The 16,228-nt window shown below is 39.4% G+C and overlaps 1 protein-coding gene across 4 annotated transcripts in view; it reads right to left on the bottom strand.

Moving 5' to 3' along the window:
• The window catches only part of RRAS2 (RAS related 2), a 36,835-nt gene that overhangs the window by 16,638 nt on the left and 3,969 nt on the right, over positions 1–16,228 (bottom strand). For all 4 annotated transcript variants that reach the window (XR_002829495.1, XM_014456576.1, XM_014456578.2 and 1 more), the window contains exon 2: positions 488–575. Coding sequence is in view for 2 of the 4 variants with exons in the window: in XM_014456576.1 (XP_014312062.1) it covers positions 488–575 (88 nt within the window). In the remaining 2 variants the exon portion in view is untranslated. The remainder of the gene's footprint in view (positions 1–487; positions 576–16,228) is intronic.

Here is a 16,228-nt window from a genome sequence, read left to right as displayed (position 1 = left end):
CACCTAATGTATTAACCACTTGCAAAACTCCGGATGACGTGCTATCTTCCCCCTTCCCCCCCTCCCCCCCAGCCATGCTGTTGGTAGCGTAGGCTCCATGCCCCAAGACTGGCCTCTTTTTTTCTGCTAGCAATGGCCTAATAAAGCCTTTTTAGGCCATGGAAGCTAAAATTTTTTTTACTAACACTAGAAAGAGCTAAAACCTCACATGTTTTTCCCAAATAGCCCAATAAACACAACTTCAAGTTATAATGTTATAGGACTAGTTTCCCCAGAACAAGATCAATCCAGGTGCTGTTTTACCTTACATTTACTGAGGAATATTTAAATTACCCAATGTGCAGATTTATCAATTAAAACGTAAGAAAGAGACAGGCTTATGTGTAAGATTATCTAATATTTCTATTATATTTAACCTAGAAAAACATCAGAGCTTAGTTTTTAAAAATAGGATATATGAACTATCAAATAAAGGAAGATTACTTACTATCTAGCCGGGCCGCTCTGTCATCTATCACGCACTGCTTTGTGTAGGAATCCTCGATGGTTGGATCATAATCCGTCACAAAATAGGACTGTAAGAAAAATTACCTTGTTTTAAAATTCATGTCTGCCTAAACAAGTACCAATGTAACTTTATCAAATCCCACATATCCAGAATTAATCAAAATATTTTCATTGTATTAAGGCTTATCGCTACTATGTCAATTCCCCATTAAATGAAGCAGCTTTCAAATGGAGAAAAAAAAATTAAGTATCTGAATTGTCATATCTGAAATATGCAAGAAGACTATAAAACATCTGCAGGTTGTTCTCATAATTAACTTATATATACACCTAAGAATCTAGCTATCAAGAAAAACTAAGAAAACGCAATAAATTAAAATTCAGGTCTATTTGCAACCCGACCGTAAGCATCAGTCCCAAGAACAAAGTAGTTAAAACAAACGGAGACAAGAGAGAGGCCTCGAAGACTGCATGTCCCGCTTCTTTTCTCATGCCTCGTCTTAGTCTTTTCACCGGCCTTGAATAATATTATCATAAGAAACACGACTTCGGGATTCTTTCATTTATGGGGATCTCAACTTATTCTTTCACTGATATTCTTGTTGTTATCTTAATTTCAATTTCCCTCTTCCGTTAGCAAAGCCTCCCAATTGTTATCCTCTGAAATCATCACCAGCAGGAAGCACAGTTCAGGTAGCAGTCAGAAGGGAAGCGTCTTAGTGAACCAAATAAATGTCTGTGTATTATATTTCAGTTTTTTTTAAAAAAAGATTTTTAACAAGGAAACAACAGCAACCACAAAAATCTGAGAGACTTAGTTGCCTATTCTTACAGAAGAGCACTAACTAGGACACTGACATCACCCTGTTCTGCTATCTCCTTCACTCCCCGCCCACTGGCTCATTACAAAATCTGAGGGAATGACTTGGAGGAAGGCAGTTCACCGCTAAGAACCAACGCCAGAGGTGTTCAGCCGTTGTTCAGGCAAAGGTTCTTGGCAGCAGGACCGCTTGGCTCCAGGGACACAGCGTTCTTAAGTGACAGCCCTGGGCATGGCGACCTATGCAAACTCCAAAAAGCTACACAGACACAGGCACTCTGCACAGGACACTGAAGAAACCCCTGGTTTGAGGAGGGCGGGGTAGAAAGGCTGAGAACAATGATCTGCTTGCTTACATATTTATTTTATTTTTGAGGGACACTTGCCACAGTTATATTTTAGGGTTAACTTCAATCATAGAATTCAGTATCCATAATCCTACTTCCCAATTGATGGTTTCACTTAAATGCATAATTTATTAAACAAAGTCTGTAAAAGAAACATTTACCAACAGGAGCAGCTTGGAGTAGAAAGCCATTTCCATCACTACCCCATTCCCCATTTAAAAATAAACAGATATCAAAACAATCCTGAACTCACTTCTTGGCACCCACACCTCTTCAGAAAGTAAATACAACTGGCAACAATATTCTTTGTACCGACTACTCTAAACAACTTAAAACTGCAGCCTTTCGCCGAGCAAGTGGGATAAAGCATGCTGTTTATATATTTTTAAGATTAGTTTCCTGAAACATGTTTCTCCACAGCAATCTGATACCTCTTGCCATGCTTTCATCTCACAAACCTGAATTTCATTGAGTATTCCCAGCTTATGCCTAAATGCCCTAAAATGTGCCCACTGTCGTTCCCACTTTGTCTGAAAATATAATGGACAAATATAACTATATTTTTCAAATGTCCAGGTCATGCATAATAGCTAGAGTTCTTTCAATGAGATGGGTTCTTTTTGCATTGTGAAACCAAATTAAAACATTACCACTTTTAGGAGACTTGTAGTTTAAGCAACTTTGAGGGCCATTAAAATAAATTTAGTGGCTGTGGAAGTTTCATGTTTTCTTTGGATGTCTTAGTTCCTGAAACAATCTTAATGTTGTAAAAAGTTTGCCACTTTACTAACACTGGCAAGCACTTATTCCATTCATATTAATTTTTAAGACAAACTAATTTTGGAGTTTCCGGATATTTAGGTCCACATTTCATCTATATTGTGTCCTGTTTTCAAAAGTTGTCTGTAGAGCCCATTGTCTTACTTTATATGTAGACTTTAAAGAGTCATCCTTACTGAAAAGCATCTTCTTGTCTCATAGAGATCCATCCTAAGGAACACTGTTAGATCAAGGGCCTCAAGATCTGGGCAAGACAGAGCTTTGGATATAAATCCTGTTTCCTTTCCTTGCTGCAAGTAAATCAAACTACCTTGTGACAACTATATCTCATTCTTGAACAGAACACCCCAAGTGGCGAGCCCCTTGAGTTCAGTAACAACATCACTCTGGACATGGCTGTCACAAAACCAGAGACCCTCTTTCCGGAACTTTCATAATTCTAATAAGCCACAGCTCAGAATATGCCTAAAACAGGCATTCATCATGTGCAGGTAACAAACAGAATCATCACCTCCCACCATAAAGACATAACATTTTTGTTGTTTAAACTTGGGTACCAGATATTTGATCACCAACAAGAAATCAGGCTCTGATGAAGGGCAGTCCTGGATTGAAGTCTAACTCTATTTGCTAGCTGTGGAACTGGAGGCAAATGACTTTACCTTTCTAACCTTTAGCATCTATAAAATAGGACAGCGACAAAACCTGGTGGAACAGGTAAAATGAAGTCATGCATATAAAGTGCCAAGGCATGCTGATGGTTCATAAACATTAACCATAATATTATTTTTGTCACATGGTTAGATGGTATGAACTAGTGTTTTTATTCAAGTCTATAGACTTGCTAATCCCAGGAACAACTGTAATAATTCCAATCCTAGTTATACCACAGACCAACCATGGGACTTGGTATTCAAAATGTTGTGAACCAAAAATAAAAGCTACCCTCACCCCATCTGGGATTCTGGAAATATTTTCTGGATCTGAGCTGTAACTGCCAAATATATACATATGTAAAAATTCATCAAGCTGTACATTTAAGGTATGTGTACTTTTTTGCATGATTCAAATTATACCTTTCTAAATTGCATAAATTAATGGTTGGATTAAATGGTGCCTTTGTTGCTTATATGATTCAGTACTTTGTTTACACAGTATGCAAAGCCTTCTAGTTTGATCTGTTATTCACCATTCAGACTTTTTTTTCACTACTTAAAATCCTTCAGTCAATTGCTCTTGCTCTCATTCATTTGCTCAACAATTATTTATGGAGCATCACAGGGACAAAGTCCCTACTTTCAGAGCCCACTGCTTTTTGCACAACATGCAGTAATTGTGCTGTGATTAGAGGAGAATAAGGAGTGTTAAATGTACTGGCCAAAGTACAGAAACAGCATGAAATGCCAATACCATGCTTGTTCAGAAGGCAACAAAATTTAAGGGGTTAATACTGCAGTGCCTAATGCACAGGAACTATGTATACATTCACCTATAAACACAGAGCCCCTGCAATTTGCCAGAAAAGAAAACAGTCTGTCTACTGAAGTTGAAATGTTACCTACCACAGTCCAGAAAGGATATTCTGTAGCAGAAAGCAAGGAAAACCGGAGTATGGTATTGCACTGTGGAAGATAGTAGGGGTTCAGGTAAGGGCAGGAAAGAATTGGACTAAAGAGTCCAGAAAAACACAGTGAAGGGGGGAAAAGGAGGGGGGGGGAAATATGTGTTTTCTTGGTATCACAGGAAAGGATGCATGGAGAAGGATCCTAGCCAGAAAGAAAGGGAGTGCTCCTTCCAAAGGGCAGGATGCCTTCCAGGTAGTAAGAAAGGCAAATGGACTTAAGTCTCTTTAAGGATGTTAGGAGGCGTGGAGCAAAGTTAGGATTAGGGAAGCTAGCCCGTTCAGACAGGGAGATCTATTTCCCCAGATAAAATCTGGGGAAGCCCTTAATAATGCAAAAGTGTTAACGCTGTGATAGCAGGAATATTCGATTATATGTCACTAGATTGCTTGGCCAACTCACTATCTTCCCATTCAAAGAAGCTGCCTTAGGGAAGAAAAGAAAGGGGAAGGGAAGGAATGAGAATGATACTACTTCTGCATTCAGTGGGCAAGAGTGACAACCCACTTTCTCCTGCCGCCAAGCTACTGATGAAAGTGTAGTTCCCAAGCACTGCCACAGAGCGGTGCCTGGTCTATGTACTGGGACAGGTAGGTAGAGGCTGGGAACTCAGTGAAGCCACCACACTGGTTAAGTCCACTACCCTTGTATTTAAAAAGGACAGAAGGCTAGACCGACCAGGCCACTGATGAGTTTAAACAAGTGACAGAGCATTTCTGAGCACAGCACCATCCTCAGGAGTCCTGCAGTCCTCTAGAAACATGGGGTCAGAAAGGGGAGGGGGAAAGGAGAGAGCAGGGGAAGGAAATAGTTGAAACCATGTAGAAAAACACTGCTAACTACTGAATCTGGGTAATGTGTATGTGAGAGTATATTTTACTATTCTCTCTACTTTTGCACATATTTGCCAATTTTCATATGAAGTTTATTTTTTTCAATCTGGTGGTAGCACCTAAGTACTATAGAAAGGGTCAAATCAAGGGAAGAAAGGATGCTTTTCAACTGAGCTTTCACCTCATTGTATTCAAAACCAAATTGCCTAGAAGCCTAAAAATTTTTTTCTTGGTCAGAATATTTTCCAGTTTTCTTTATATATTTTTTACTTTTACCATCCATCCTTTCCCCCACTCCAACAATATAAACTCCATGGGGGCACAGATTTCTGTCAGAGGTAACGTGACTTCCCTAGCACTTAAAACAGCAAATCGCTGGCAGATCCAGCACTAAAATCAAAGTTTGCAGGCTCTTTGGCCAAAGCTCCTTCTGCTTCACTTATTCTGCCTTTCGAAAGTTAAATGACTCTCAAACTCATCTCCATTCCCTCCTCCATTACATCCATTAAAAAAAAAGGAAGTATCTTCAATTACAAGAAGAGCAGTCATCTTTTATTTAGCATTTAGCATGTGGTAAGCAGTTTATAACATTACATTTTATTATGTGATACATACAATATTTTCCTGATTAATTTTTACAACAAGGTTGTCTGTGGCTCCTTCAGAGAGCTAGAGTGGGGAGAGTAGGAGGGGTTGGAAGGCTGCACCAATGAAACCTGATGTCCATGCTTTCTCACGAGGGCCTGTGGGTTTCCTGGAAGAGTCCCTGTGTGGGACCCGCCCTGTGCAATCCCAGGACTTAAATGAGGCTGTTTACACTCCCACTCTCATCCGTGGGGTTTCATGGGTACCTCTCCTCCTGGGCTACATCATCTCCAGGTGGCCATGCGCAGCGCCCCTTTCAGAAGCTTTCCGCTGGTTCCATCCAGAAGCTCTGGGAAACACTGCTGTTTTTCGACGTTCAGGTGGCTAACTCCAGGGTGGGGCAAGAGTAGGTTTACAGATGCTCATAGGGAAAATAATGCAATCATTAATAAATAATAATACAAGAATAAACTTTCACGTGTTCACAACTGCAAACCTACTCTTGCCCCACCCTGCACAGCCCTCTTTTTTTCTCTCTGCTCTGCTATTGATTCACATTTGAATCCTTATTCTCCCCAAACAAGAGGATATGGGTCAAGTTCTCAGAATAATTCTGTTAGTGCCTTCCCCATCACCTGGCTTCAATGAAGGGGATATAAGAAAAGCACCATTTCCTCTCCGCTACGTGCGATGGTCGGAAAGGACAAAAAGCACACCGCATACTAACAGCTCTTTCCTGAAATCTTCATCTCAGACCCCTTAACTCTCCACACTGTTATTTCCTGGAGATAAGTATGGGCTAAATGTGCAAAACCAATTTAAGGTCATATTCCATGCATGTCCTTGGAATATGAGGGTGACTTGGCAACTATTACTTTATTCTCAGCCTTTGGGGCTTCAAGAGAAACTAAAAAGGGTTAGTTAGAGTTCTAGTGAAAATCCAGTTACATACGTCCAAGTAGATTTGATGTATCCAAGGTCTATCTCATACTTTTTGGAACTTCCTTGCAAGGGAGTTAAGCAATGTACCTTGTACACAGACCCTCAAAATACTGACTGCTGGAAACTCCAGAATTATAAAGATCGCAACTGAGAGTTAAGGATTAATTTCCCAGAGCGCAGGAGGGACCTGGTTAGCCACCGGTGGCCTCTATTTGCTAAAACAAGAGCAGCACAAATTCCTCTGGTAAGACTGCAGCAACCTCAGGCAGCTGGGAGCCCGAGCCCGGCTCTTCCTGGTGTCACTTCTGAACAGCAGCTGTCAAGTCACAGAGAACCTTTGTTCCCTGCAATACCCTCTCTTATTTTTATGTCAAATGTTTCCAATGTGCTTAATATTCCTTCACTTAAATACTTTTTTTCTGACTGAAATTAGTATTTCATTTAATCTAACGTGTATAATTAATTACAGAGCTCTCCATAATGTATCCTCCAGAACTCAAATGCAGAATAATAAAGGCTACACTAAGCCCAGTAATCCTTTTAGTTTCTTTTTAGCAAAACTCAGGCCTCCATGTGACTTCTGGGCAATCTCAGCGATACGTACACCTCATGTAGAAAGTATTTGGTTGCAAATCAATGGGCCTGGTATGCAGCAAGCAAAAGCACAGTACAAAGTCAACTTACAAACTAGTCCTGTTACAAAAGTTTGTTTCTAAGTCAGTTATTTGGTACTCACGCCCCCAGAGAATAATCTGTTTAGGTCCATGGCCAGACCACAAACTACCATTGAAATATGGTGCTGAGCCAGTATTAACCCTGAGTCCAAACCTCTGAAGCAGAATCATTTGACCCTAAAAAGAACTGGGAAGAGGATTTCACTTCCTTTCCCAGAGTACAGAGCCAGCCCTAACCTACACTTACCCCAGCCTCCTCATTATGCCCCAACTGCCCACTACACTCTTAGACTTTAGCCCTGTTCTGAAAACAGTCTAGGTACAAAGCCACTTACCTCTCACCCCGCTGTTCCACTCTCAAATGAAAACTAACAGTTCCCTCAAGAGAGCTAATCTCACCAGAGACACAAGGTGAAAAATTATCAGTCCAAATTAGAGCCCGCTGCAGTCTAAGAAAGATCACCCTGACCCTCCATGCCCACACCTGCTATTCTAAAAAGCAACATTGAAAACCAAAATGAATCTTTAGTAACATTTTCAGCACAGGTGAGAAGGAAAAGAAACACTTCAGACTGCGAAGGAAAAATTATTCAGGACTCAACCACCATTTCATGTCGGCTCCCCAAAGGGAGCTTTCAGCTTATTCTTCAAAGCTTTTGTCCTTTCAGAAGTAAAGAAAGGTTTTCCTCTTTCCCCTTCCTCCACAATACTACAAAAATGTTTAGTTCATAATACCAGCAGAGTGATTTTTGAAAACTGTCAACATGAGGAAACGGAAGCTGCCATGGCTGCAGCCACTATTCCTATATACAAGCCATTTGCAGGTAAGAAAATACATCACTGCGTATTTATCCTTCAGAGTTGGCATATGTAGAAACCATTAAGCAACAATAAGCCAGTGGCCTCCATCATGCAGCATGAAGTTTATTTCCCTTGCTTGACCTTAATTGTTATTAGTTTGCTTTCATCTCCCAATTATTAGTCTTATTATAACATGTAACACAAAGCCTATATGTTTTAAGGATAAGAAAACAATTTTTTCAAAGCATAATGATAATTGGCACAGAGTAATAGATAAACAGAGAGGGTCTATGTATGATATGTAGACATTCAATAAACATCTCATGCCATTCCCATGGGAAATTTGAGTAAATCCCATGACATTCCTTTTTTCACACCAAGGCACAGGTCCTTTTTGATTTGTGTCTTTCGGCTCCTGCCTTGACTTGAACTCTGCACTCCTAGGGAATTTCCATATCCAACCCATCCTTTCCATCGGGCACTATTACCTTAGTTAAGTTAGCCTTCCTTACCTCCACAGATGCTTCAACAATATAAATGCTTGCCTCTGTGGGACCCTTTAGATCAGCGGTTCTCAACCTGTGGGTCGAGACCCCTTTGGGGTCGAACGACCCTTTCACAGGGGTCGCCTAAGACCATCGGAAAACACATATATAATTACATATTGTTTTTGTGATTAATCACTATGCTTTAATCATGTTCAATTTGTAACAATGAAATTGGGGGTCACCACAACATGAGGAACTGTATTAAAGGGTAGCTGCATTAGGAAGGTTGAGAACCACTGCTTTAGATGAAAACATAGACCAGCGGTTCTCAACCTGTGGGTCGTGACTCCTTTGGCGGTCGAACGACCCTTTCACAGGGGTCGCCTAAGACCATCCTGCATATCAGATATTTACATTACGATTCATAACAGTAGCAACATTACAGTTATGAAGTAGCAACGAAAATAATTTTATGGTTGGGTCACAACATGAGGAACTGTATTTAAAGGGCCAGAAGGTTGAGAACCACTGACATAGACCCCTGACCTCTATGTGTACACAATGTCCAGGCTTAACCTGGGTCCTATCTGTGTACCCTTCCTCTCCATATCAGGGTGCTTCCCCACACTGGAGTCCCCTAGGTCCTCTCTGCAGGCTCAGCCCAACCATGCAGACCTCAGGGCCAATACCTACTTCAGGCAGGAAAATTTCAATCATTACAAGCCAACATTCAGAGCCTCACCATTGTTAGCTTTGTTATTCGTCTGACCTTGGCAATGCTGATAACTGCTTCTGTTTTATTCCCAAACTTCAATATCACTTCTCCTCCCTCTTCTCAAGGATTTTTCCAAACAACAGGTGTTCCAGCTCTTATAATTTGGCTTCTTCGACTCTGAACCCTTATGCTGATAATCTACAAACACAGGTCATTCCTAGAACCAGAGCCTCATTGTTTTTGTTTGTATGTTCATTCATGTTGTAGCATGTATCAGTATTTCAATTCTCATTCCTTTCTATGAGATGCACCATATGGATATACTATATTTATCCATTCACTGGGTGATGGACATTTGAGGGTTTGTTTATTTTTTTCATTTTGGCTATTAACAGTGCTGTGATGAAGATTCATGTACACCTCTTTGTGTAAACATGTTTTCATTTTCTTTGGATATATACCAAAAGTGGAATTGCTAGATCACATGGTAAAACTATGTTTAACTTTCTGGGGAACTTCCAGAGTTTTCCAAAGGGGCTGCACCATTTTACATCCCCATCAGCAGTGTTTGAGTATTTCTCAATATCCTCACCAAAACTTGTTACTAATATCTGTCTTTTTTACCCTAGCTATCCTAGTGGGTGTAAGGTAATATCTCTTTGCAGTTTTTTCTTTAAATATATTTTATTGATTTTTTACAGAGAGGAAGGGAGAGAGACAGAGAGTCAGAAACATCGATGAGAGAGAAACATCGATCAGCTGCCTCCTGCACATCTCCTACTGGGGATATGCCCGCAACCAAGGTACATGCCCTTGCCAGAATGGAACCTGGGACCTTTCAGTCCGCAGGCTGATGCTCTATCCACTGAGCCAAACGGGTTTCGGCTCTTTGCAGTTTTAATTGGCATTTCCCTAATGGGTTATTGGTCATCTTCTCACATGCTTATTGGCCATTTTACACCTTCTCTGGAGAAATGTCTGTCCAAATCTTTGCCCACTTTTAAGTTGGGTTGTCTTTTTATTGTTGAGTGTGAGAGTTCTTCATATATCCTGTATACAAATCCCTTCAGATACATGATTTGCAAATATCTTCTCCAGAGTCATTAAAGTCTTCCTGACACAAATTAGTACACAGTTCCAAAATCTCAGCCCTGAGCTAAAGTCCTGTTGTCCACAGTTTGCCATAATTCCAACTTCCATATACCCAAATTTGTGGGTAACGTTTGTTCCCGTGCTTCAACGAGCAGTTGTATTATCCACCCACCATGTGGTGGATCTGCTATTCTGACCACTTGCCTAAAACAAAACACCACTGCTCTACCCACTCCTCTAACACCCATCCACCCCTTACCTCAACCCTGAACTTTCCCCATCACACTTCACTCCTCCACCTGTATCATGCCCTAGCACAGTCCACTTGTGCCAGTATGTGGAATCACCCTACTTCATCTAAAATGCCATCAATTGTCAGACCATTATTATTTTATGTGCCAAGAAAGAAAAAAAGCCAAAACAATTAGGACTTGTCTTCGATTATAAAGCATTTCAATGTCAGAGATACTAAAATGTAGGGGGGGGAATGTGTTTCTTAGAATCAATGACATACAGTAGTCCTAAACAACTCACTTTGTCAGGTTGGTATTACTATTCCCATTTTACAATGAGATTATTGAAGCTCAATGTTTAAATGACCTACCCAAAGGGCAAAAGTCAGTAGGTTGGTGGAACTGGAATCCAAATTCAGGTCTGACTCCAAAGCAATACTGCTTCCATTATACTTTCTTTAACCTTCCATATTAACATAAAAGCATATAGCATATACCAGTTTAAAAGAGAAATTCTGTTACTCTTAAAATAAGTTATTTTTAAAGTTATAAACTGCCACTGTCAATTAAAAAGACAAAAGCAATTTCATTCAAAGTGAAAACACTCCATTTCTACATTATGGATAAAGGTCTACCCTGGCCAGTGTGGCTCAATTGGCTGGGCGTCATCCCATGCACCAAAAGGTTCAGTTCAATTCCAGTCAAGGCACATGCCGGGGTTGCGGGCTCAATCCCTAGTGGGGAGTGTGCAAGAGGAAGCTGATCAATGTTTCACTCTCGTGTCGATGTTTCTCTCTCTCTCTCTCTCTCTCTCTCTCTCTCTCTCTCTCTCTCCCTCCCTCCTTCCCTCCCTCCCTCCCTCCTTCCCTCCCTCTGACTTCCATTCAGAAAATAAGTGGAAAGGAGAAAATAAATAAATAAAGGTCTAAGTATGGCATTATAAAAAAATATGTACAGAAATATTCTCTTTGACCTAACAATGTTATTTCTAGAAATTCATCCTACCAATACATCTGTGCCTATAAGAAATGACATGTGTAATTCATTATGCAACTGTTTTTAATTTAAAAGACTGGAAACAACGTTAATTGTCCTTCAGTAAATGAGTGGTTAAATTATGAAACATTCATTCAATATGAATGAAGCCATAAAAAAAAGACTTCCTGTACTAATATAGAGTAATCTACAAGATACGTTGTTAAATAAATACACACAGTTTACGTATTTCCTTTATGTGTATAAAATGTCTTCTGGGAAAGACATACAAAAACTAACCTCAATTACCTGTGGAAAGAACTAAGTTGCTGGGAGACCTGAGTGGGAGGAAAATATTTTTGTAGGTTTTGAAAGCTGAAACCTATGAATGAAAGAGGGAACCGAGGGGAAAGACCTACACAGATTAAATAGAAACTCTTTAGTAATAAAAGGAGCATGAGGAAATATAAGTTCTAGTCCCAGCTCTACAACTAAATGAGTGCTCCTGGGTGAGTCACCCCCTTTCTTGGCTTTGGCTGTACATGAGGAATTTTCTCCTATGAACCCTGAAAGGAAAAAAAGGATACCCAAGGACTAAAAAGGGCTCCTGGTGGCCATCTGGACTCAAATAATTTAAAAAAAAAAAACAGAGCCTAGCAGCCATTTCTGCACAGTGGCCTCTAACACAAACTGCACTTCACAGAGGATGCCTCTGTGCTGAACTGCCTGCAGTTGGACTGCTAGGCTGCCTGGCTCAATGCTGCTGAACTGCCTGCCTGCACTGTTTCTGCCAACTGAGCCAACCCATATAAAGTAGTTCCAGGAGTCCTATTACAACCAATAGGACTGAGGTTTTCTGCACAGTTCTGACCAATCAGAGCAGCTCTAAGCTGACCAATCAGGGATCAGGGATGGGACTTCTGTTGCTAAAAACCAGCTCCTGTTGGCATTTGAATTGGTGCCAACTACCATCTTTTAAGATCGCTTAAAAGATTCTAGCTCTCTAATTTTATTGTGATATATTTAGCTCCTACAGTGTGTCAAACATAATGTGTAGGCACTCTCAAGAATTTCTTTAAGTTTGTGGTATAAAGAAAAGAATATCAGATTTTAAGACAGGAAGGATTGATGAAAACCGTAGCTCCTACTTCCTAGCTATCGAATTTGCAGCAAATCACATCACTGATGTCAAGTTCTATTACCTGTAAAGTTGAGTTGGTAGCCACTTTCACAAATTTGTCACAAGGAGCAAATAAGATACATGAAACTTTTCTGAAATTTTTACACCATCGTATAAAATGCAAATTATTAATATACGTAGAATCCCCCTTCAAGTATTATGAAGTGTAAGAAAAAGCATGGATTTTGGAGTCAGTCAAACCTAGATATCTCACTTAATTGCTATGAGATCTTAGGAAGATTATTTAACCTCTTAAATATCAATTTCCTGACCTATAAGATGGCCATAATGATTCTTATTTAAAGACTATTGTGAAGATTAAGTGACATTGTAAAGTACCAGTACACTGTTAAGCTCAAAATGGGCCTTTGCAAATTGGTTCTCTTCCTTTCCAAACTTAGAAACAAAGGCTGTCCCATAAGCAAGTTGCTGACCAACTCACTTCTAGCTGTAACTTTTGCTCCCCAGAGCCTGGATACTTCCTTTTTCGTTTTCTTTCCCTCTATACACTGCTACCTATGAATATCCTAGACCCCATTTTCACTTCTCACCTCTTCTAGAGCAGAGATGGTCCGTAGAAGCAAAACTGGAAATAAAGGAAATAGCCCACATTCTTCCACATGAATTCTTCCTTAGGTTCACTCACTAACCCACTCAACCTCTAAATGCTAACTGAGCACCTATGCTGAGTCAGGAGCTGAGGATGGAATCCCACCTCTCACTGGGCTTGCGGTTTTTTGGAAGATTGACCATCAGCAAATAAACATAATATATCAGAGGTAATGCGAACTCTGAAGAAAAATAAAGGGGGTTGTCAGCGCAGGAGCTAGAGGGGAAGATATGACAAACAATGGCCACAGAAGGCTTCACGGACAATGTGGCATTTGAGGAAAGAATCCAAGGTCAATTGAGGGAGTGAGCCATGTTGTTATGTAAAGGAAGATCATTCTGGGCAAAGTGAACATGAAGTTAAAGACAGCAAGGTGAGAGTGTGGGTAACACATCTGAGGAACAGCAAGGAGGCCAGTACGGCCACAACAGAACAAGCAGTAAAATGTTATGAGAGAGGCAAGCAGAGTGCCTTATAGGCCATGGGAGGACTTTGGATAATATGAAATGAAAACCACTAGAATTTAATATTCTAATCTTCTACATTGGCTGTTGCTTTCCTTTCCCAGTCTTGCCATGTGATGGACAGAAGGGTTCTGACACTTCCTTTCACAGAGATTAGCCAAGATCCTTCCCACAGAGGCAATCAAAGCAATATGTGTGTGTGTGTGTGTGTGTGTGTGTGTGTGTGTGTGTGTACACACTGCTCACACACACTGCTCACCACTGCTTACAATCCCCCTTAAGATATTGTGGCAGGAGATTTCCATTGATTCAAGGAGGAAAAAAATTAAAACATTTTAAACTGTACTTAGGAAAATGTAGGTCAATTATACTTAAAATTATTTCAATAATACATTTTGAAATGTGCTTATTTTGTAAGAATGTAACTATAAATTAAGGAAATTAACATTGCTATCTACAAAAGTTACATATGCACACATATATACAAGCTGTTCAGGCAGCTTTGTTTGTTACTGTGAAAAATTATTAATAACCTAAATGTCTGTAACAGATAATGATTAAATGAATATGCTATATGCATAAAAGATTAGTAAACAACCATTAAAGGGATGAAATAAGTCTCTATGTATGGATTTCAAAAGTATCCATAACATACAGGATAGGGCAAAAGTAGGTTTACAGTTGTTCATATGGAAAATATAATAATTACTAAATAATATAAGAATAAACTGTTTCACATACAACTATAAACCTACTTTTGCCTCACCCTATATTAAATTCGTTCATTCAACAAATATATTTTAAGTGCTTACTACTTAGGAACTATAGTCCTGAATGAGCATAAAACTGACATGGTTCTAGCACTTCTGGAACTTATATTTTAGCAGAGGAGACAATACCTACACAAGCAGAATAAAGATGATAATGTTTGAAATAAGCACTACCAAAAACCCAAAACAGACTAGTGTGGATGGAGAATGAGTGGAGGTAAGGGGCTTCTTGTTTTAGAAAATTGTATTATTCAATATTATAGTTATGGGTCTAAAGCTCAACTAAATTTTAAAAAACAATCCAACTTTACTTAGCCTATATCACTGTTATTTTATCCTAGTAACAATAAGAACTAAATTCCTCCTGACCTTCATCTCAAAATTGGAGAAAAGGAGAGAATGCTCTCCTCACCAGAGCTTTTCCCAACCACATCCCAGAAGGCCAGGCCGGTACTTCTCAGAAAGTGGCTCTGTCTATTCACACCAAGGACCAACCTTCTTTCTTCTAATTATTTAACCTCATTTATCCACCCAGCAATTCTCAGTGGTTTCCATAAAATCCCTCCTGGTGGCATATAAATGAAAATCAGACACCAGATCACTGGATAAATTTAAACTCTTTCAAGTAGAGACAAACATGATTCATATCAAAGGGAACCATATAAACATTCATCTTAGAAAAATACCCATGTATGTAGGTTTAAAAATTCGAGAACTAAGTGGCATATGTTCATAGAGTTTAAGACTTTGCTCACACCATTTAAAGTCACAAATTATAGCTTGTCTATATGAGTACAGACTAATTTCACAGTAAAAGAATGCCACATCAATTGCAAACCACATGAAGAGAAAGTAAACATGCAACTAAATTCTGAATCACATTTACATGCATATTGTCAGAGTCTATAACTATTATTACATTTAGTAAAAATACTTTTACAGTGCTTATTAGCAAATTCAGAAAGCAGTTTACTAACTTTAGTGGGTTGAACTGTGGCACCCAAAAAGGTATGTCTAACTCTTAACCCCTGCTACCCACGAATGTGACCTTATTTAAAAAGAGGATCCTTGTAAATGCAATTAAGTTAAGGATCTCCAGATGAGATCATCCTGGACTTAAATCCAATGACTGTGTTATAAGAGAAAAGAGTGGGAGATTTGAGAGAAGACCCGGGGAGGGGGGGGGGGGGTGGTAGGCCATATGAAGCCGGAGGCAGAGATGGGAGTGAAAGCCAACGAATGCATAGGCTGCCAACAATCACTAAAAACTGAAAGACACGTGGAACCCATTCTCCCTCAAAGCTTCCAGAGAGAACCAACCCTCTCAACAACTCGATTCCAGGGTTCTGGCCTCCAGAATTGTGGGAGAAAAAAAATGCTGTTGTTTAAAGCTCTGAAGTTTGTGGTAATTTGTTACAGCAGACCTAGGAAATGAATACACTCACCTATAAAATTTGAACTCCTCATTCTTCTATTTATTTTCTGCAGTTTATAAGCTCAAAAAGAGTGTATGACAAAAAAGAATTTTTGTTCTTCTCACTAACTATTGGAACTCAAATACTGAACAGTCTTCACAATACCAGCACTACAATTTACCGCAAAGGTAATTCATAGATACATGAAGTGAATTTCATTCTTTGAACTAGAGAGATTCAGTTAGTCAACAAAACAAAAAATAAAAAAGGGTAAATGGATTTAAATTGGTTCTAAGATTCTAGTAGTTTTTGGAAAGAAGTCAAAATAATTATTTGTTTTAAAAGATAATAAGTCTCAAGGCTTTAACAAGTTAA

Source organism: Myotis lucifugus, unplaced genomic scaffold, assembly GCF_000147115.1.
Source record: "Myotis lucifugus unplaced genomic scaffold, Myoluc2.0 scaffold_61, whole genome shotgun sequence".
NCBI classification, from domain to species: domain Eukaryota; kingdom Metazoa; phylum Chordata; class Mammalia; order Chiroptera; family Vespertilionidae; genus Myotis; species Myotis lucifugus.
The sequence above is the reverse complement of the archived record's forward strand: the minus strand, read 5'-3'. Positions and strand labels throughout refer to the sequence as shown.